Source organism: Eretmochelys imbricata, chromosome 21 (genome assembly GCF_965152235.1).
Source record: "Eretmochelys imbricata isolate rEreImb1 chromosome 21, rEreImb1.hap1, whole genome shotgun sequence".
NCBI classification, from domain to species: Eukaryota; Metazoa; Chordata; order Testudines; family Cheloniidae; genus Eretmochelys; species Eretmochelys imbricata.
In genome coordinates this window covers 5494765-5517340 of record NC_135592.1, presented here as the reverse complement: position 1 = coordinate 5517340, position 22576 = coordinate 5494765, and the positions used below count along the sequence as shown (strand labels likewise).

At 42.3% G+C, this 22576-nt stretch overlaps 2 protein-coding genes across 15 annotated transcripts in view; one reads left to right on the top strand and one right to left on the bottom strand.

Moving 5' to 3' along the window:
- Positions 1–6985: 6985 nt before the first annotated feature.
- On the bottom strand, positions 6986–12906 carry YOD1 (YOD1 deubiquitinase). Of its 3 annotated transcripts, none has more exons than XR_013348523.1 (3): positions 12655–12906; positions 10585–11366; positions 6986–9649 (listed from the first exon to the last, which is right to left on the bottom strand). XR_013348523.1 is itself a non-coding variant. In XM_077839286.1 (2 exons), the coding sequence occupies exons 1-2, from the start codon at positions 12860–12862 to the stop codon at positions 10660–10662; spliced, it is 915 nt and encodes a 304-aa protein (XP_077695412.1). In that variant the 5' UTR covers positions 12863–12906; the 3' UTR covers positions 6986–10659. The 3 variants fall into 3 exon arrangements, 1 of the variants encoding a protein (XP_077695412.1); XR_013348524.1 differs by having other exon boundaries at positions 10589–11366; XM_077839286.1 differs by having other exon boundaries at positions 6986–11366.
- Positions 12907–13484: 578 nt separating this feature from the next.
- The window catches only part of PFKFB2 (6-phosphofructo-2-kinase/fructose-2,6-biphosphatase 2), a 35874-nt gene continuing 26782 nt past the window's right edge, over positions 13485–22576 (top strand). For 8 of the 12 annotated variants that reach the window (XR_013348522.1, XR_013348521.1, XM_077839281.1 and 5 more), the window contains exons 1-8: positions 14081–14466; positions 16936–17061; positions 18016–18112; positions 19650–19716; positions 19849–19923; positions 20504–20560; positions 21596–21720; positions 22098–22305. Coding sequence is in view for 10 of the 12 variants with exons in the window: in XM_077839281.1 (XP_077695407.1) it covers positions 14370–14466; positions 16936–17061; positions 18016–18112; positions 19650–19716; positions 19849–19923; positions 20504–20560; positions 21596–21720; positions 22098–22305 (852 nt within the window). In the remaining 2 variants the exon portion in view is untranslated. Of the gene's footprint in view, positions 13681–14080; positions 14467–16935; positions 17062–18015; positions 18113–19649; positions 19717–19848; positions 19924–20503; positions 20561–21595; positions 21721–22097; positions 22306–22576 lie in introns of those variants that run through there. The other 4 variants (XM_077839284.1, XM_077839285.1, XM_077839276.1 and 1 more) reach the window with 3 other exon arrangements.

The window sequence follows — 22576 nt, the reverse complement described above, 5'->3', positions numbered from 1 at the left end:
CCTTTTCCGCAGAACTGCTGCCTAGCCATTCGGTCCCTAGTCTGTAGCGGTGCATTGGATTCTTCCATCCTAAGTGCAGGACCCTGCACTTATCCTTATTGAACCTCATCAGATTTCTTTTGGCCCAATCCTCCAATTTGTCTAGGTCCTTCTGTATCCTATCCCTGCCCTCCGGTGTATCTACCACTCCTCCCAGTTTAGTATCATCCGCAAATTTGCTGAGAGTGCAATCCACACCATCCTCCAGATCATTTATGAAGATATTGAACAAAACCGGCCCCAGGACCGACCCTTGGGGCACTCCACTTGATACCGGCTGCCAACTAGACATGGAGCCATTGATCACTACCCGTTGAGCCCGACAATCTAGCCAGCTTTCTACCCACCTTATAGTGCATTCATCCAGCCCATACTTCCTTAACTTGCTGACAAGAATACTGTGGGAGACCGTGTCAAAAGCTTTGCTAAAGTCAAGAAACAATACATCCACTGCTTTCCCTTCATCCACAGAACCAGTAATCTCATGATAAAAGGCGATTAGATTAGTCAGGCATGACCTTCCCTTGGTGAATCCATGCTGGCTGTTCCTGATCACTTTCCTCTCATGCATCTGCGGCTACTATTAAAGTTACACCCCTTCTGGTGGGCGAGCAGTGTGGGGCTCATTTCTAATGCTCCACTCACCAAGACAGCTCATATCTGCTCAAGGAGGTTTGCCACATCCAGCCACCAAAAAAATCCAAGCATAACCCCCAGCAGCAAACTCCCATCACTCAAATCCACTGGCTGACAGGCTTACTCAGGGATACGAGCTTCAGTTATCAAATAAAGGAGCTGCTCTTATGCCAACATGTATTCCCTTAGCACTACCCTGAATAGTGAGGTGGAAAGGTTATTTAGCCATACAGAGCCATGTAGAAAACACTAAGGCAAAGGGGAGGCTAGACCAGAGCAGCAGCGAGATTCACCTCTCAGCATTTCTAGATCATCCTCCCACTCAAATGGGAGAGGGTCTGGGGATCAGAGAGCAAAGAAGGGGAGCAGTCTCCTAAAGCCATGGATTCAAAAAGAAGGGAAACCCCTCTACACTAACACAGTGGATACAGCTTGCTGCCACGTGGCTGAGACCCCAGGGGCAGTTGCAGAGAGTTACCTGGAGGAATTAATGCCATTTCAGCATTAAAACCAGTTGAGAGATCCATGTGGTTATCTCTGGGAAGAGAATCAGGCTGGATGTCAGAGTTGCCTGTATAATTGAGTGGATTTGACATTTATGTTCTTTCTCTGGTATATAATAATTGGTGTTTTATGCATCCATGTTCTTTAAAGATGATCTGTAGAGGAAAGCGTTGTAATGTTGGTTGTACGTAAGAAAGCTAAGCTTTTGCCCATCTAGCTGCCAATTGCTCAGCTAATAAACATGGTCTTGAAAGTTAATATAATTTTAAAAGTACGGGGTGGGATTTTGAAAAGCACTCAGCATTGACCTAACACAGCTCCGATTGAAATAAATGGTAAAACTGCCATTGCCTTCACTGGGAGCAGAGTTAGGCCAACACTGCGTGCTTTTGGAAATGTTTATACATGTTACCATTTCTCTCTTCCCCTAAAACTAAGAGCAATATGTCTATGTTCAAAATATCCTGAGCTGCTTATTTTATTTTGCTGTAAACAGTATCTTGCCTCACCTTGAGCAGAAGATTGTAGCAAAGAGCTGATATTTTTCTTACAATTACTATTATGTAACATTTAATGTTCCTGCATAAACATTCTTCTTGTAAATTCAGGCGCACATGTGCTTGGTGGTATGCTACACAGCTGTAAATATACATTATGCACATGCAGGATTCGTATAGTCTGCAGCAGTGTTGTTCCATACACAGGCACATGAAGGCCACACTTTTCCATATACACTATACAGCCAAAGGACACAAATTAATTGTGGTCCAATCCTGTAGTCATGAAACTTCCACTGACATCTACAGGTGTTCCACCTGCAATATCATACTTGCTTTAAAGTCATTTATTTAAAAAAATCCCTTCACTCTAGTTCTAATATCATATAGCAAATTATATTTTAAAATTTCAGTTATTTGCATTTCACTAATGAATTAATTAGATTTATGTCCCTCTTGTTTATAGTCACTTTCTAGTTAGAGAAATAGGGATTGCCAGCCTGGATAAGTGGATCATTTAGTGCAGTTTGCTGTTTCCAAGAGCGGCCATCACCAGATGCTTTAGAGGAAGATGCAAAAAACTCTGTAGTGGACAATCATGGAATAACCTGCCCCTAAGTACAGTTTCTTCCTAATCCCCTTAATTAGAAGGTGGTTTATGGAATTTCTCTTACATTTTGGAGGAAAAAAAATTTTTTTAAATAATTTTACCTTTCAGTAGTGAGCAAAATAGCATTTAGAAAAACAAACTGCTTACAATTCCTCTTTGTTTTGATATTTTCCTTCCAATTATTGTGGGTTTGGTAATAAAATAGAATACACAACAGCTTTCCACAAGCTGCACATTCTCCTTGCTTAATAATTAACAAAAAGGTTCCTTTTGGGGAAGGGGCACAAACATTGACTGTACTAAATCTATAAATATATTTGATATTAATTACCTTTGAATAAAAATGTGACCTATTTTAACACTTGATATGCACGCCCAAAATACAGTCAAATTTGTGGCTCAACCAGTTAAAGTACATTCCGTTTAGGTGATTTGCTCTATGACAAGCTTCTGGCTGGTTCTTGCCTATTTTTCCTCTTGAAGCAGGCAAGTTAAGTAATCAGAAAAACGTATTTACCCATTGCAAGTGCAAATAGAATTTTCTTTTGTAGATATTCCGAGCCATGTGTCCTACTAAATCAGTAGAGGTGTTGATAGCATAAGGACTCAAAATAGTTCTCGCTCCTTGAAAATAGAACCCTCGCAGCCTGATACCCTCTGTGTGAATTAAACACATCATAGCATCTATTAATTTAGGTCCTGATCTGCAAGGGGCCTAGCACTCTTACCTCCCGCTAAAGTATCAAGTGCGCAGCACCCCTAAGGAGTAGGCCTAAAAAAAGACCCTTTTTGACTGCACAGAAACTAAAGACCCTATCCATGAGCATTAGTGAGAACCTGAGTTGTTTTTCATGTCCTTCCTCCAACAATACAGGCAGGGGCAATCGAAAGCTGTGCCTAATTTTATACATACAGTATGAAGCACACACAATGACATAGGCAAACACCCCGCTCCCAACACAAAAGGACTTTGGACATGTTAACAGGTTCAGTGTACCTCACCCTGTTAATACAAATAATTCATCTGAAACCTCGTCAATAAGATATCTTACCAGGCTGGGCTAGTCACCTACATGTAGTGCTATTTCCACTTTTCTCCTGTGAACTGAATACAGTTCAGTACCAACAAACCAATTAATTAGGCAAAATGCTAATTAACAGATAGCATTTATATAGCACTTCACATTTTCAAAATATGTTATGCTACTGAACCTTAACATGGCTGTGAGATAGTTAAGTTCCCCCATTTTACAGAAGGAATAAAATGAGGCAGAGAACTTAAGTGATTTGCCCATGGTCAGAAGTAGTGAGAATTAGAGATACAGTTAGAACTCAAGGGTTGACTTCCAGCACAAAGTTACAGTACGATCTCTTCCCCCTCTTATTTTCCTGTAGTACAAAGGACACTGCAGCGATTGTCAAGCTGGGAAGATGTAAGTTTAACAACTACTTGGTTGCCAGTCATTCATTACAAATAGCTTCATGGTGCTTGGAATCAGAGTAAAAACGCAGTGATTTCCCCACCCCTCCACTGTTGTTTTACTTCACTCAGTCCAAGCCAGAACAGGAAGGTAATAGTGAAAACTGGAGGCCCAATCTCATTTAAAACTGAAAGGATGACAGATTGCTTACATTTAAGGTGTAGCTACAATTTTCAAGTTATGTCCTGTTAAAAGGGCAATGCAGCTTTTAGTAATACATTGTACAAAACTAGAAGTGCGTTTCTGAAAACAAACATTTAAGTAAGTCACGGAATGACAATTATGCTAGAAATAGAAGCTAGTTCCCAACGTTTTGTGGGGCAGCTAACTGCTTAGGATGTTCAGTCAACATGGACTTAATTTTGATAGGCAATACAATCCTTGCTGCAAAAATATAGTAACGTGTGAGGAAATGTTTTGATCATCACGAGCATATCACTCTGCCCCACACATACCATTTTGTGTATGTACTTCATTTTCAGGACAATGTAGGCAGTCAACTAGAGAAATATAGTACCAGACTCTTTAATGGGTTTTAGTGCAAATTTCACTTTCAACACATGAAGGACAGCACTTAACTGATTTCTGCTGCAAGGAAAAGAAGGCTGCTTACAAAACCCCCTGGCACGGGACAGATTCCCATAGAGGGTTTACCAAAGCCAGCTGAAATGAGTTAAAACTGCAACTGCCTTGTCTTCACAAGCTTCGTAATATGTGGTTAGTTTAACATGGGTTACACATACCTTTTCTCCTACTGAAGACAAGGCCATGTAAGAACATATGTAGTTCTGGATGCTCATTAGTGTTAAACTATCTGTTTACCAAGGGGAGAATAGGTGCCCTAATACAGATGCAGTTCAAAATTTAGTAACTCCCCTCCTTCCCCTGCTGGTATTCGTTCATCTTAAGTGATCGCTCTCCTTACAGTGAGTATGATCTCTGTTTATATAAATCTCCCCACTGTATTTTCCACTGAATGCATCCAATGAAGTGAGCTGTAGCCCACGAAAGCTCATGCTCAAATAAATTGGTTAGTCTCTAAGGTGCCACAAGTACTCCTTTTCTTTTTCCTAGTACTTGTCATTCAGATCCTGATTGGGTGGAGAAGATGGGATTTTTACTTGTCAAACTACAGTACTCAGTTGGGGTAAATAATCTTGCAAATTTATTAGTTCAGATAGACTGAGCACAGACTATTCATCATTCATATGCATAAAATTTACAAATTGAATAGGAAGATGCGTTAACACCGCCCTCTGGTGTTAAGAAATGAGAAATAATTGAGTGCATGAAATTGACCAAGTATGCTGATGCTTTAGAAAATAGACCTCATTGTACAAAAACCCATGTAAGAGTTCTACAGTTATACCATTGTTTTTGTACACCAAGCAACCAGTGAAAATCTTATGCAGAAGACAAATGGTTTACCCAACACATTGTTCATTTTATTTTTCCCACTATAAACAACGTGAATATACAGCATCATACAGATTTAAAAGTAAAATAATGCAATGTTCAAAATGGCAAATTCAAAAGGCTTCAGATGTACAAGTTGCCTTTTGTATAGTCCTCACAGGAATGGCATACTGAATGAAAACGCTGGAAAATACGATTGGCCAAATATGCCACAAGTAATGACAGGATTCTGATGTGAACTTGTGTGCATAGTAGACTCAAGTTACTAACACGATATTTTGTGACACCAAAAGCCTCCTTTTCTGTCTCTTGCCATCTGGGACAGCTTTCCTCTCTTTAGCTTCTGACAACTGTGCCCTTCTACCTTAACTACATCCCATGTGCCTTTCAGTAGTAGTCTGAATTTGCTAAAGGTTACATTGTCTAATCGGGCTGGTAAGAAGTATTCTATTTTTTAAATTTAACTACGATATATTAAATCTCTTGCAATCAAGAGTGGGAAACAATTATACAGTTTTGTCCTTTCGTATATGACTGAAACTCGTGTGGTGTAGTGCTTCATGCATGCACAGTATGCTTCAGACAACTTTGTCTGCAGCATTTACCACGGCACAATATAGCAACCGGAGGTGAAACACCTCCATTAAAGTCAAAGACAAAACTTGCATTGCCTTCACTGAAGGTATGACATCACCCCATGGTTTTTGCACGCATCCGTTTCTCAGCCTTATGCACAAGAGAAGACTCTGCCAGGTCTTTAGATTCTTGTCCAAAACAAACTCCTTTTAAAGTATCAAAGCTAACACTTTGTAACTAGCACACTAAAGATTGTGCAAAGTCACTTCATTTAGTCAAAAAGTGCTTTTTGAACTGAAGTGCTTAAAAAAAGTACATGTTAATAGAGGTGGGTAACAACAAAGCTACACTGTAACAACTCCTGTACCTTTTTTTTTTGTCCACAGTAATTTTAATCATCCATTTCTTAACCCAAGGCAGAGAGGATAAGGTGTTAGCAGGGAAGATGGGCTGTCCCATTTCTTAGATGGAGTGTCTCAAAAGCAGGATAAAGGGCTTCTAGTCCATTTCTAATGCCTTTTAATTCTACACAGCAGGCCTCTAGTCAGCAAATACCTACTGAAACAGGTAATAACCCCATACTTGGGAACTTCTTTCATGTGCCTAGCTAATCTGAGAAACATATGGGAGTCACCTCTTAGGTTTGCACACCTTTCTTGAGGGTGAGAGCCTTTGCAGATCCAGTGAGTTTTATAAGAAGGGGATCTGAAGGTGGAAGCTTGGAAAATGTTTTACAGAATGAATTTACGTAAATCTAGTGCTGTTGAAAAATGCTTCATAGAAAGTGCTCCTTAGTGAATTCGATGCATTTTCCATTTACATTACAAAAGATATCATGCAGTATTTATAGAGTCCAAGTTTCAAAAGTTAATCTAATTGCTCTTCCAAACCCCTGGCTGAGACTATATTAAATGCACTTCCATTTAGAAGTGATTTATTTTTCATACACTGAGAAACAATTTTACATTGTTGAATGTCACACTTCAATGGATCTTACAAGAATGCAATAGTGTTTTGACTGTCTCAAAACTCTACTTGTCCATGAATTCTACAGAAAAGCTATATTACAAGCACTTATTTGCCTTTGGAACTAGCTAACTGTAAGGGGCCAGGTGTGTGTTAGTGGCTTGTGAAGACTAATTCATGCTCCATTCACTTATTCAGGTTTTTCCACCACTATAACTAAACCCCAAGACCTGAGCCACAAATGAACACTACATCAAAAATACGCATGCATAAATCACATTTTTATTGGTGCAATAATGAGTTTTGCAATATAGGGCACATTGAAAGAAAGATACTTAAAAATAACCTGTGCTAATGATAAAACAGGATGTTATGTCACTGGAATACATAGGTATGCTTTTAGTATCAAGATTTTTAGAAATTGTTCACTGTCAGTTATTTTACTGCAACACCACACCTACTTCAGGCTAGGTCCCTGCAAAACACTGCTAAACATGTAAACTTTGACAAGCTTTTAAAGTGCTGTGAAAATCATGAGATGTGCGTTTCTTCATGCAATATAAAATGTTTGTGAAAGGCCACATGATTAGAGTAGGTTAAGCTTCTTTCCTCCCTTCTTCAGGAAAAGGAATTGAGTGCTGGTGAAAAGGGCCGGACTGGCAACTTGGAAGCTGAAGTTCTATAATTTAATCAGAGAAGTAGTCCCACACAGGCCAGCTTCAAAAGGATACTAATGTTCAACCTTGACAAAGGAATCTTCCTCTGGGGTAGGAAGTTCAGTCTCCATGGCCCATTCAATCCCTAGTCTCAGCTGAAACATTGAAATTAGTTCAATTCCATTGAAACACATGGAAATTAGTGCTAATAATATTTTGGGGAAGTTGTAAGGACATCAGTCCACATCTGATGGTATTTTGGGGTCATTATGGACAGATGACAAGCTTCATCGCCAAATGCATTACCTGAGCTTCAGTTCCATGCTGTCTTGAACAACTAAGTTTATAAAGTGTCCACAATTAGTATCTTGGAGCTAAAAGTAGTAATGCTTCAGTACAACTCAATTAAGAGAGGTGTTGAAAGAGTCACAGGTTGATTCCCCTGAGATAAGGAAATCACTCATATTTCCATGTCTCTACTGTAAAAAGGGCACACAGATGCTAGTAGAATCAGCTATAATGAAGCTAGCACAAATTTATAAGATCTTACCATAAGAGAAAACAAGTGAAGTTGCTTTTTCAAATATATATATTTTAGTTTACCCCCCCAGGAAAATTTAGATTTTCTGCTTGGGAGGAAGGTAACTGACCACTTTCCAGCTCTCAGTTTAGATTCTGTAAATGACTCTGCTCTTTGTTAAAATTCAACATCTTAATTTTTCTAAGTTAATTGTTACTTGTTCAGATATTTTTAGTGTATTACAGCAGTTCAGTGGCGATTTCAGACTGAAATCCATCTGATTTTCTAAGTAACTAAAAACACATTCAAGCAATGAGAACGACACTTGCATTAAACACAATATAGCAGAGATTCAATTAAATAAAGCAGACTTTTTTTTTTTTAGGTATTAGAACAGGGCAAACACTTGTGACCATGCTATCCACTTCAGAGATCCATTGTAGATAAAAGTTTGGACTCTGTTACAACGTATGCAAAGATTTATGAAGTCTTATATTGCAGATTCCAGAGCACAAAACTAAAGGATTTTGCAAAAGCCAAAAACCAGTTTACTGACATGGCACACAATAGTACTTTGCACTTACGTAGCATCTTTCATCCAAGCACTTTACAAACATCAATCCATTAGCCTCAATACCTCCGTGAGGTAGATATTATACCCATTTTATAGATGAATATACAGACTGAGGTGTAGCAATTTGTCCAGGGTGTGTCACCCATTCACTGACACAGTTGGGAATATAATGTAGGAGTGACAGTCCCTTGATGTAGTTACTAACCCAAATTCCATCTCAAGTATTTATAATCCAGTATCTTTCATGTTCTGTTGAACTACTGTCTCATTACATTAGCTTTAAGCATCTGCTTCCAGTCAAGCATTAAAAACAGTTTAAAACAAGACTAAAAGCTAAGTGGGCTTAACACTGGCAGCTAACTTGATTTCTGTAACAAACTCATGAGTGCAATGTAATTAATACCAAGTAAAAATTCTGGTCCATTATACTCTTGGTAATTATACTATTTATATACTACTTTGTTTAGGCCTTAATCCAGCAAGACACCTATGCACATGTAACTATGAGCACATTCCTAGTTCCACTGAGGGTCCACAGAATAATCCCTACGCTTAGATATGCGTGAGGGCTCCAATTCAGAAAATTACTTAAGCAGGTGCTTAAGGGGGCTTTCCTGAATCAGGGTTTTAGCTAGGATAGCCTTAGTAACTGGTGTTTGTCTTTGAATAACTAGAAGTTTCCATTCCCGAACCTGACACACTACTACTTCATTATGAAGATCTGTATCTTTGTTCCCCATTTGCACAAACATTCAGCAGGTATTTCAGACCCAAACAAAGTAAGGAAACATGGCTAAAAGAGTTTACATGCCTTAACATACACATTGAGGCATTCTAAAAAATAATTTCAGTAATATGCACATCTACTGCATCTTTAATTTAGATCTCAAAGCACGCTACATTAAGCCTCACAATCCCCCATAAGGTGAGATTTCTTTATTGTACCAGTTTTGACATCCCTGCTTTTGTCATTTCAGAAGTAAAGCATTTTACCTAGCTTATTTTGTTATGAAAAACTGCTCCATTCCTTATTAGAATAGAGGTCTTGCTACTTAATCACTGGAGAGAAATCAAGCAAGCTAACGGGCATTGGCAGAATGCAAACGAAGAAACTTCAAGTTTTTCCCTTTTGGATAAATGCTCTGACCTTCTGAAAAAAGAACAAGCCTTTGACCTGTAAAAAAATGAGAACCAAAGATTAAAAAGTGCTAACACAATATTTGGAGCCTGGTACAGCTTAACACTTTCCGTGGGCACAAGATCAGCCACATTTTAGCAAAACTAGATTTTAATGTTTAACCAATACGATCTGTAATTTGAATCTGAACTACTGTAATTCCTTCTTGCTGGAATTGAGATCATATTGTTACTGAGGATCCAAGTATTTCAAGAAACATGTCAACATCCGGATGCAGTGTAAACAGAGGGGTTGACAGTTAATTTTCAAGCAACTAAACTACATTTCAAGTAATATCTATGGAAAAATATTAAGTTTATTGGGTATTTAACTCTACTCATTAATTTTAAAAAAGCTTTCAGTACAGCCACTATCAGACTGTACATTCTACTTTTGTTCATTCTGACCTAAAGCAGCAGGGCAACTTTGGTGTTACCTTTTCTATATGAAGTATGCACTGTAGGCATCTCTGCTGCAAAAATCGCCTAAATGTATAAGAGTTACTATGTAACTCATCATACAAAATGCTGATAGGCTCATGAATATGCTAAACTGTAAGACCAGTTTAGAAGTATTGAAAGATAACTAAACCCAATAATTCAGAGTTTAGATTTCAACTGTGTTACTCTAAGTCTATTTTAACTCTAGGTACAGTATTGTGTGTATGTCCAGCCATGTCACACAGCAGCTTCTCCATCAGAAAATAAGGTTCTTCAGGAGTCAGGACTTTTAGCTGCTAACATACAACAAACAGCTGCCAGTTACTTTAAAAATCAGCATGCAAGTTACCTATTTCAAACTAGTTGGGAAGAGAGGTATGCAGTAGTGACACCATCTGTAAACCTGCACACTAACCATAACAAACCTGTGCGTCTCAATCATTAAGTTAAGAGGGCTTTTCAAGCTTTGTGGAGGGAGTTTTTTATGCTTACATACAGCTTATCTGAAAACCCAGAATCTTATTCTGGAGCAGTGAGGTAGTAGATGTAACCATCCTCATGTAGATGTCACACTTCTCCAAAGTTCGCATGCCCAGTCTCCTTGGCATGTTCTCTGGCTTCCACTTGTCCAGTTAGACCCTTCTGGCACACCATGCATCTTAGTGTAAAGCGATTTACATCCGTAAACTGCCTCTTTCGTCTGGCTTCATCTGCTAATTCCAATGCTTGTGCAAGAACAACATCATCATTTGTTGAGAAAATGGTCAGGGGAGGGATGTCTGAGTCAGGGATTTTACGTTCAAGTGGATCATAATGAATCCCATCATAAATCAGAAGGACCCGCCTAGCATAGCCAGCATCTTCCCCAAAACGGTCAATTCTGACTGTCTGTGTATCAACTACACAGATTTCACACTGATAAAACTTAGACAGAATGGATACTTCGATGGCTCCTCCCCACGTATCGTCTCTTCTGATCCACTCACAATACTCTTCATTGGTTTTCCCTAGTACTGCCTCACAATAGGACTCTGGATCACTTGCCACTATCTGGGCTATAAGACTGCGCATCTCCGGAGCACATGCTGGATCATAAATGCCTCCCTCTACCACATAGAATATGCTTGTGAAGAGACAGGAGTTATCTGCTGGAACAACCCTCCTTGCAAGTACAGGCAGTGCTTCCCTGACCAAAGTAGAGACACTCCTTTTTGCAACTACAGGTGACTCAGTCTTGGGTTTGGTCATGTCCTCTTCAACTATTAGAGTATCACCTGTCAAAAATAAAGAATCAAGAATTGTGAGGACTAGGAAGATGAAATGCAGTGTTGATTCAAAGTGCACTACAAATAGAAAGGAAAAACTGCAAATACAGAGAAGCAAATCATTTAAAGTCTCCAGTATATCATGCCTCAGTTCTCTGACAGAATCAGATCACCATAATAGAAAGCATTACAGATTAAATAAATTACATAAGAAGCCACAGCATGATGCACAAGATAATGGTAGGTTTGGGATATCACTGTATATTGCTGGTTCAGATAAAGACACAGGGTTTGTACTGGAGTCTCCAAATTAGCACAGCGGTTAATGTTTTCAAGTTTACCGTCTAAATCTGGAAGATGAGTGATACTCAATCCCTTTCATTTTAGGGTCTCTTGAAAACCTACTTTAGAGACAGTGAAATAGAAGATGTTTACATTTACAGATGCTGATAAACAGGTTCAACAGTCACCGACAGCACTATTTTGCAATCAATTTTTTATTAAAGGGTGGTAGCCCCAATGTCTCAACCAAGTTTCAGGTAAGGTAATTATAATCTGCTGAAATGCAGTTTCAGTTCGGTATGGCATTCTTTTGCTCTTCCTGTCTTCAGCTGTGGAACACCACTGTATGCTGTAGAAAATTAATGTTGTCTTTAAACATCTATTGCCTTTTACACCAGAGAGGCCCACGGCTTTTGCTATATGTTCTTTACACTGTGTTGAAGCAGGCTCATAAGGTTTTAATATTTGCAAAGGAAATGAAATAAGCCACGCAAAGGAAATGCATACTAAGCCATAGCAATTTCAGGGAGTCATGAGCATGATCAGAGGAGTTCAGAGGGGCAACCTGAACATACTTTTAACCCTACAGTCTCGACAACATCCATTCTAGAATTCGAGTGTCAAAAACCACATACTTCTATGCACAATCCTCTCCCCTCCACCCATCTTGTCCTCGAGGGCTCAAGAGGCAGAAAGAGCAGACACAGGCCAAGGACCCCCTCCTCAGACCAGCTGTGCCCGGCGGGGCACACAGCACCCTCCCTGCACTTTGGGACTCACCCCCGCGAAAGCTGGCTTCGGCCTTTAGGGACCACTCCCACCACCCACCCCGCGCCCGAGGGAGGAGAGAGGAGAGGAGGCGCTGCCCCGCAGCCTGGCCCCCGCGCCGGCGAGCTGCCCCGCCCACGATGGGGGCGCCCAGGAGCCCCCCAGGCTCAGGCCTGTCACCTGAGCCCGGGCAGCGGCAGCCCCCCGGCCCCGCCCGCCAGGGAAGCGGCAGTCCCCACGCCCTCACCTGAGTGGATGCCGAGCTCCCCCAGCCGCCGCTCCCCGTCGCTCAGGTCCAGGCTCCGCGGGGGGAAGCCGAGCAGGAGGCGCTGGGCCGGGGCGGGCACCCCGGTGAGGGCGGCCAGGGCGGCCTGCAGCTCCCGGAGGCGGGAATGCGCCGTGAGGCCGGGCAGCGGGTGGGAGCCGCTCCGGGCCTTGCAGCGCAGCCGCAGCATCCTCCTTCAGGCCGCGGCCTCCCGGCTCTGCGGCCCGAGCAAAATGGCCGGGACGGCTGCCCAGCCACGTCTCGCGACGCTTCCGCCCTGGCTCGCTATTGGCTGCGCGCCCGGCGCCCGGCCCCTCCCGCAACCTGCGGGCGCGCCCGCGGCGCAGCCAATCCGCAGCTTGGGGCGGAACGCGCGAGACGCCCTTTCTGCCGTCACACGCCCACGAGGAACCTCACGGGCGAGGGGGACACGTGACCGCGCTCTGCCTCCCAGCGGTCAAGGTGGACGAGCAGCGGGTGGGCTCCGGCCTCACCTCGTTTGCATCGTTGCATCTTATTTGCATACCAGAAGTACCTGCTCTTGTCTTCCGTCGCCGTTCGCCGCAAAACAGGGGAGCGGGCTGAGCTCATTTACATGCTGTGTGTCTGCGGGCCCATCTGCATCTCATTTGCACCCTCTGCCGCTGGGCCGTTTGCAGGTCTAGGCCTAGTCCAACTGTTCGTGTTCATTTGCCCCCCCTCCCCCCCTCGCGCCCTTGGTGCCGCGGGTCTCCCCCCTGCGCGTCCTTGCCCAGCAGGGCTGCCGCGCGGCGTCGTGGTGACGTGGGCGCCTCATTAGCATGCCGTTTGCCTCTCGTTCGCGGTCCGCCGGCTGGCGGAGTCACCTGGGCGGCGCGCGGCCGGCGCGCGGGCTCCTGCTGCAGTGCGGGGTGGCGCGAGCCGCCCGCTGCGTCCCGGCCCCTGCGGCTGCGGGAGGCTCCTGGCCGGTCCTGGAGGCTCGCCGCGCTTGGCAGGTGCCGCCGCCGGCTGGCTTCCCGCCCCTTGCCGGTAAGTCTCAGCGCGGAACCCGGTCCCGGGCTCGGGCTGAAGAAGGCGCGGGGGGCGGGTTGCGCCTCAGTTTCCCCCGCGCTGCAAGCGGGTGTGTCTGGGGGGCTCTGCTGCAGGGCGGCACCCGGTGAAGGGCAGAAATCCTGGAGCGGGGCTTGCGAGTGCCTGGCTAGGAGACCTGCCCCCTGTTCAGAGGATGCGGTCAAGCCAGCGGGGATTATTTCCCAGCCGGGGCATCTCGGGGACTGGCCCCCTAACGCAGTGCCTAGGCAGCTGCATAATGACTTTGGGAGGTTGGGGGAAGGCTGTTCCTTTATATTTGTAATGACTGACGCACAAGGGGCAAAAGTAGGTGCGCTCCCTAGGTCCTCCCCTTCTGTTCCCGGGCTGCGATGATGCATTAATGTCCCAGCCGAGGGGTGTGTTTTTTTCCTCCTGTGCTTCATTTTTCTGTGCTTTGCGTTATCTTGTATCAACTATATATGTTACGAGCCGCTGTTGACCTTGGACGACTGCGCTGAGACTGTTCTATGGCTTCCTTTCCCTCCCACCAGGAACGGCCCAGATAAGCTGCTATGCGTCTTCTTGTATCCTGCCTACCGGATTTCATAAGGATTTGTTTCTTGGTTCTTCTTTTCTTTTCCAAGAGCCTGAAGGTCCGACACTGACCCAGTGTGTGATTAGCAGCAATGTCAGGACATAGAGCATTAGTTCCAGAGCAGAACAACAGCAGCAGCAGCCAGGAAAACAAAACTTCAAATATGCGAGTCTCAGAAAAAAAGTGCTGTGAGTATTTGTGACAGTCTTGAGGAAAGTAGATCTTGCGTCTAGTAATTAATTTCTTTTACCTCTTTTATAAAAAGAGGTAGTCAGTCAGTTGTGTTTTATTGCTTCTAGCTCAGTGCAGTAGTAAAGACAAATACAATTTCATCCTTAGTGCAGCTCTATAGACTTCGGTGGCATTACGCCAGGAATGAATTTAGGCCTATCCAGAATCCTGAAATGAGCTGCATGTGAGTGCAGGAGCTTTCTTTTGTTTTGTTTTTAAAATCCTTCTAACATGCACCACTTTTGTTTTTAAGTCTTTAACATAAACGTCTTGAATGATTTTACTTTTTCTGACTCCATAGCTGAATTGCATCCCTCATGCAACCCTCATTACAACAGTGGCAGTGCTGGCTTCCCCCATGCAACCTCCTCAAAGGGCTTCAGCTCTGATTTGGAGGGCTGCTCAACCGTAACGTGTTTTTATGATGTCCACTTGGAACCGAGATCTCCAGAAATAATTCCATGTCGGCTCCTAAAGTAGTACTTCACGGGCTTATAACTGTTTACAATTCTTGTTTGTATCACTTCTATCCAGTTATGTTTGTTGCATGTTTTGCTCTTTTGGACGAATGTTTACCTTGCAAAACATTATTCACTTTAAATTTAGCTGTTTAAAAAGGAAATCTGTTTTAATGTAGATTGGAGTTCTAATGTAATCTCTGTTCCTGAAAGCTGCCCACATGTACTAGGCAACAAGTAGCACAACTGTACTGAACGGTGGTTTAAAATAGCCCACCATGAAACGTTCCATATTTCCATCTAATGTGCTTCATCAGGCAGTGATCTGGGCATGTTACATCTGTGATATGTTGAGCTGATGCCAAACCTAGTGTCTACCAATCTCCATTTAACTCTTTTAACCTAGCCCTTCCAGTCTTCTGTTGTCATAGGCCAGGAACAGATTTCAGCAAAGAATCCCAAAGGTATTTGCTCAGTAGGAAGGACGCGCACACACACAATACTATGATTGAGGGCTGCATAATCACCAGAGATCTGTTTTGATTTTTACTGCTTTCCAAGTATCTCTCCCCCATTGATTTTCACTCCCATTGAATATCTTTATTAGGGATTACTTTTTCTCCACATGTACAAGTTGCACTTATACAGATTACACCCATTTTGTTATTTCCTGCTTATATATCCAACCATTTTGGGTCCCATAACACAGTGTGTTTACTGATGTTTCAAAACCTCCCAGTCTAGGTCACTCTGGGAATTTAAATGTTTACCTCTTCCTCCAGATTCTTTTTAAAGCTATTTAAAGGAACATCATCAATTTAAAGGTTGTGCTTGTGTTTGACAATGTTTTACCTATAATTGTTGCAAGTAATCCTTAAAATGACTATGACTAAAAGAGACTGGGGGGGGGGGGGGGGAATATTTATTTTTTCCCATTTGCTTATTTTGTGCATATGAAAAGCACTTGGTACAGATGGCTTCCCCAAAGTCAGTTTCCCTGTTGTTTTGTGCACAGCAACAAGTGAAAGAATAACTGTACTAATAATAGACAAATATGGCTATAAAACTACAAAAAATTGGCATGGGAGCTTAGGGTCAAGTGTCGTGCACAGATATACCTTTAACAGAGTCTTTGAAACTGACTAAATTTACAAGCTGGCAAAGCTCAGTCAGTATTGCAGTTAGATTTGCATTTTATCTTGTGTGGCAAAACCATCTCATCAGGCCATTTAGTTATGGAAAAGACTTGAAATCCTATCTTGTCCATTCAGTTTATATTCACTTGCTCTGACCAGTTTAATTATGGCAACACATGCTACCATATCCCTGTCTATAATCAGTGTCTTTCATGTAGTTCTATAAAATTGAAAGTTTTACTTAATTAGTGGATTAATTAATTATTCTGTTGCTTTTGGGAAATTACATGACTTGTTTTAAAAAGCTTTTATGCAAAAACAAATAGTCAAAAAATCCTGCTTCTCAGCAACAGGCTAAACGTTACTAATTTAGTTTCTCAGATCATTTGTTGAGTATGTTAGGGAAGGAAATTAGCTTCCTGTCTGCTATCAGTAGAGAAATATGATCTCTTTCATTAAAGAATTTTTCCTATGTCCTTGACAGTTACTGCTTAATAGTTAAATATTTTTAACTCTGACTGACGTATTTTGGCTGACACTTCAGTCACACGTTATTTTCCCTGTTCCCGGTGGCTGATCAGTCATTAACCTACTTCATTAGCTGACACCTGAGACAGCCATGCTGTGGTCCAGTGATTGCTATTAACATTTAATTGGATGGAAGGGCATGATAATGAATCCACTGTGTGTTTCATACAGTAAGTAACCTTTTGTGCGGCTGGTAGATGAGCAGAGGCAGTGAGTTACGCCAGAGGTGAATTTGGCTTCAGACTTGGTTTTTGTTCTAAGCTGTTTTAATTAATTTAATGATTTCACCTCCTCTTCTTTGCAGCATGGGCTTCTTATATGACCAACTCCCCTACTTTGATTGTAATGATTGGCCTTCCTGCCCGGGGCAAGACTTATATGTCCAAGAAATTAACACGCTACCTCAACTGGATTGGCGTGCCTACGAAAGGTCAGTATGGATTTTTGTACATGGTAGCAGAAAGTGATGGATGGGTCACGGAGCTGGCAATGAGACATTTGTTTTAATCCAGCCCAGGTTTACAGTCACTGAGAGTTGTCAGAACTTGATAGCTACTTTATGATAGCTTCAGTGTTTTCCCAGGTGAACAAGAGTCTACAGCATAAAACCTTATTGGCAGTGCTAACAAAGAGCCCAAAGATTCAATTATCCATAGCAACTGAATTCCACTTGACCCCTTAGAGGTGGTTTCTCCAGGCAGATTGGCAAGGGTCAGTATGTCAGGGAAGCTTTCACTAGTGTTACTCAAGCTGTATCTATTCTGTGCTTAGAGAGGGAACATCATCCCTGTGCCGAGGGCCAGCGCAAAACCTGTGCATTACTTAAGTCCTCAAAGTAGGTCTTTTGTGCTTTATAGACCCTTGTGCTGGCCCTCTGCACGGGGGTGAATTTCACTCAGAGGCGTTTGGTTTCCAGGGCTGCCAATTTGGTATCTTTTGTGTGAACTAAATTCTTCTTTAACAAAGTGCATGAGATATTATAAAGCCCCTTCTACTTGACTTGGGTCTCTTTTCCTTTCAGTGAGTGCATGTAATCCTGCTTAATAGGAATAGGGATTGCACATGAATACACTGATAACTAGGAAGATAGTTATCACAAATGTGGATTATTTTGAGGAGATCTGGGAAAAAGTACACAAAGAAAATCAGAGATTCTGAAATTCTATGGTGCAGTTTAAGCGTTTCAGATTTCAATCATAAGGAATTTTCATGGTGTTCGCAAAAGTTAATTTGAGGTAAAATTGCTGGAAGATTTTAGCTGGAGGAATAGCTCATAAATTGCTGTATTAATCAAGATAAGGATGTGATTCTCCTCTTGACTTACAGCCAGGTAACATGTATTTGTGAAATGCTGCAAATCACATGTCTTTTTGTTTTTGTGAAGTGTTTAATCTAGGAGCGTATCGTCGTGAAGCAGTGCAGTCATACAAGTCCTATGATTTTTTCAGGCATGATAACAAAGAAGCCATGAAGATTCGGAAGTAAGTCTGTGTCAGAGGGTGCAACCCAACATGAATAGTAGAGGAAAAAGTTCATATCTCATTCTAAAGTCTGTGCAGCTGGTTTCAGACTATACCTCTGATTGTAGGAAGTAACATTTAATATCAGTAGACAAATATGGGGCTAAATTCTGCCACCATTGCTTAGGATGAGAAGGACTTTATTGCATCAGTACTCCCATTGATTTCAATGGAGACTACTCACAGAGTAAAGGATTACACTGTGTGAATAAAGATAGCAGATTTGGGCCTGCAGTGAATGTTTTGTGGAGTGGATTAATACTTTGCTCTACCTGAGGAAATTCCAGATTATTTTACAAGTTTTAAAAACTGCTTTGGGAGCATGTGATAGAATTTAATTTTGTGTAAACTAGTGCTTTCAAAAAAAAATTTTTTTTCATTAAATCCTCATATTCCCACCTCCATTCTCCTGGTTGCTGGCACTTTGAGAAGGAGGGAAAAAAAGGCAGTTGACTCTTGTCCAGTTGTCAGTACAGCTGTCACTATACAGGTTTAGGGGTAATAGAAATTCCAAGAACATCTTTAAATGGATTCCTGGAATTATATAGGGAGAAAAGTAAATTAACCCTATCCGGTAATTTAATTTTGCAGACAGTGCAGGGGGAAATTTCCAAGCACATCAGGGCGGGGGCAGGACGACAACACTCTGTGTGCTTTGTTGGTTATTCAGTGTATGCCATTAAAACAGCTGCCCTAGAAGGTGGTTCTTCAGGGTGGGCATGAGGCCTCCTGCTCGTGAAAGGGTCTTCAGATCCTCTTTAGCAAGTTGGCAGAGGTATAACTATCCCTCCAAAAAAGTGTCCTTTGGTCCTTGTATGGGCATGTTTACAAGCTGCCGTGCTCTGACTGGATCATAGCTATGTTCTTTTAAGGAAAGTTTATCCTTATAGATGAATGCCAAGGGTGAAATCCTTGCTCTGGTGAAGTCCATGGCAAAACTCACATTGACTTTCATGGGGTGGAGGGCAGGATTTCCCCCCAGGCGTACAGTAGTGGTTGTTTAACGACAGGAGACGTCCTGGGGAGAGATATCAAATGTTGCTAAAACGATAAATCTAATAAAGGGTCTAAACCTGCTCCCATTGAAGTAAGTGGGAATTTTGTCATTTACTTCCAGGGAAGCAGAATGGGACAAAACTCAGATGATAAGAGAGGCATGTAATACAAGTAAGAAGCAGTTGGATTAAAAAGTCCTTATTGTCCCATTTAGTGACCAGTTGGGAGACCTAGATGCAGCTTTGGCTCCCAGGTTCTATCTTCCCTGGTGGGCAGTGCACCTGTCCCCAAAGAGTAGGACTCCACAGGGACTCATTTGTTCCTTTTAAAGAGAGATGGCAACAGACTCCTGAGCTCAGCGGAGGCATGGAGGTGGAAAAGGGATTTAAACAGGGTTGGTTCTGTAATTTATCCCACTGTGAGCTTTGGAGCCGTGGTTCATGAGGCTTGGAATCTGAACACTTTGCACTGTCTGCAATGATGCCAATTTCTCTCCTTACAGACAGTGTGCCTTGGTGGCTCTGGAAGATGTGAAAGCTTATGTCACGGAGGAGTGCGGGCAGATAGCTGTAAGATAACACTTGATTATACCGAGTTTAAATCAAAAGAGTATTAAATCAGTGCCTGAGATTTTCATCCAAACCCTTCTGGCAGCTTTAAAAATTGTAGCTAATGTTGTTGGGATTTTTTTTTTCTGTTAGGTGTTCGATGCGACCAACACGACTCGAGAGAGGAGGGACTTGATCTTAAATTTTGCTAAAGAGAATGCTTATAAGGTGACTTTGATTGATCTGGAATAAGAACTGTAGGACTGAATGCCTCCCTTGGGTGTATCCCATTGCCATTAGCATCAGTGCATCAGATAGCAGATTTGGTCCCTTATCTTTGTACAGTGCCGCTGTAGTTTCATGGCTTGTGTTTTCATTTCCACCTCTGCAAAGCTGGTTTGAAATGCTGTTCTGGTGTTGTTTTTCATCCTCTCTGCTTCGGTGCCAATGAATATTTAAGGTGCAAGGTAGGGGAGAATCAGCACCCTTCTATGTGTATGTCTGATTTGGGAAGTACCTGTTTTAGTGAATTGGCTGTTGGGATATCCCAAACAAAATATTCAGCCCTTATCGCTCTGGAGCCCAGAGATCGTGAGGTTGAGTGTGGCACACATTCCTAAATAGACAGATAACAGGAACCCACTGTGAGGGGCAAGGTTAGTTTCTCACAAAGCATATCTGGCTAAATCTGTCCCTTGGGTAGCTCTGCTGACTTCATTTGTGGCTATACTGGAAATGAATATGGCCTATTTACATTACTCTAGAGGCTCTTAATTCTACTAAACATGCTTCATTGCCTCCTCTCTAGGTGTTTTTTGTGGAGTCTGTCTGTGATGATCCAGAAGTCATTGCTGCCAATATCCTGGTGGGTGCTAAATGTTCATAGGCTCAGTCTGTAGCATCCTTCTGTAAAAGACTTGTGTTTGTCAGGGAAGGTCACAGACTATTACAGTGGCTCACAGTAACAGCCGAGATTCATTATTATTAGAGAGCCTTGCAGTAAAGTTAAATCTAATCCACAGAACTCAGGGGATTCTGGGTTTAAAGGCTTTTACTCTCCCTCATTCTGTTGTACCTGCCTGTGGGTAGGTGATTCTGTGAAGTCGTACTGAGGTGTCTGTTTGGGCTAGGTGTTAATCTAGGTTACACCAGTGTAAATTCAGAAAAACCCAGTTGGAGTAAAATGAGTCACTCTAGATTTATGCTGTTTTAAGAGAGATCAGAGTCTGGCTCAAAGACTGAGGTCTAACTTTCATTCTGATTTTCCTTTCTGCAGTCACGAAGGGCATCTGATGTTAAACTCACCCAATATTCTCTTACCTTTCTTTAGTGCAGTTTATGCCAGGATCAGAAAAACTGGGCTTTATCTCAACAGGCAGAAAGAGATCAAAACTGAACTGCTTCTAATAAGTGTAACTCTGCCGTTCTTATTCTGGTGCTGTCCCACCCCTGTATAAACCGCATGGGGTGGGGTGCCCTTTGCAATACTATATGCAGTTCTGATAGCCTTGTTCTTATGTTTCAGTTCTGAAATAAGTGGTTAATATTTGCAGATGCATGGCAACCAAGACAGATGGGTTATTTTTGTGGGAACTTGGAAACCAAACTATAGCCATGAAGCATTTTATCTCAAAGCTTGATTTTATTTTCATGGGACAATATGGAGTAAGTGGTTTGTGTGGAAAGGCAAAAGTCAAGCCATCTGTCTCTGTCTCCAGGCCAAATGCTACCCTGTGACATTTGGAATTGTTCTTTTTCCTTTCCTGGAGCAGATTCTTCACAGGGCAGATGGGAAGGGGAAATGTAAACAGTGTTTGTTTGAAAATTGAAGAATAATCTTACTTATTCTGATTTATACAAAGTTTGCCTAACTTTTATAAAATCTCTCTCTCTCATTCAGGAAGTGAAGGTCTCCAGCCCTGACTACCCAGAGAGAAATAGAGAGAACGTGATGGATGATTTCCTGAAGAGGATAGAGTGCTATAAAGTCACATATCAGCCCCTTGATCCAGATAATTATGACAAGTAAGATTTAGCAGCATGTTGCTTACTGGATATGCTGTGGAAACAGACACGTGGGCTGCTTTCTTTTGCCAGTTTTGTTTCCTAACCTAACATGCTGCAGTCCCTATGCTGGCGAAACTCTCATTGACTTTGCAGTGTGGGAGATTTTCTTGTGTGAGTCGTGCAGGATTATGTCCAACATGAGTCACAAGGATTTCTCTCTAGTGTATAAAACAGAAAACTACGCTACATTGTAATAGTCTGTCCTCTCTCTCTAAGAGTTTTCTAAGGCACCTCAGTGCCAAGTGGTAGCAGCACTATCAGTATTACAAGAATACACGCACATACGTTTTGCTTTAAAGATGCTGACGAGCGTGCTTGTTTTGTGTTGACCGTAGAGACCTTTCCTTCATTAAAGTGATCAATGTGGGACAGCGGTTCCTGGTAAACCGTGTCCGGGATTACATCCAGAGTAAAATCGTCTATTACCTAATGAACATTCACGTCCAGCCGCGCACCATCTACCTTTGCCGACATGGTGAGAGCGAATTTAACCTTGTTGGCAAGATCGGTGGGGATTCTGGCCTGTCACCCCGTGGGAAGCAGGTATGTTCTTGGCAGTGTCAGGATTGAGATCCTTTTAAAGTGTGTCAGTATAATAGGAACCTGGATTTGGGTCAGATTGACTGCTGGTGTAAATGGGCTCAGTTCAACAGTTTTGCTCATTTATGCCGGCAGAGAAATTGGCCTGAATCTGACTGTCAAGGGTGTGCGATTTCTCTTCGGCCTGGGGTTGAAGTCCCCCCATGCACCTTGAGCAGTCACTCTCCCTGCTCCCTTGAAGCAATGCTTCCTGCCGATGAGGGGTGTTCGTTCT

Bases quoted from the DNA above. Each gene is read 5' to 3' on its own strand.
- YOD1 (XM_077839286.1), bottom strand. From the start codon at position 12,862: ATGCTGCGGCTGCGCTGCAAGGCCCGGAGCGGCTCCCACCCGCTGCCC. The intron at 11,367-12,654 runs GTGAGGGCGTGG...TATTTTTGACAG, and splicing joins GGAGCTCGGCATCCACTCAG to GTGATACTCTAATAGTTGAA.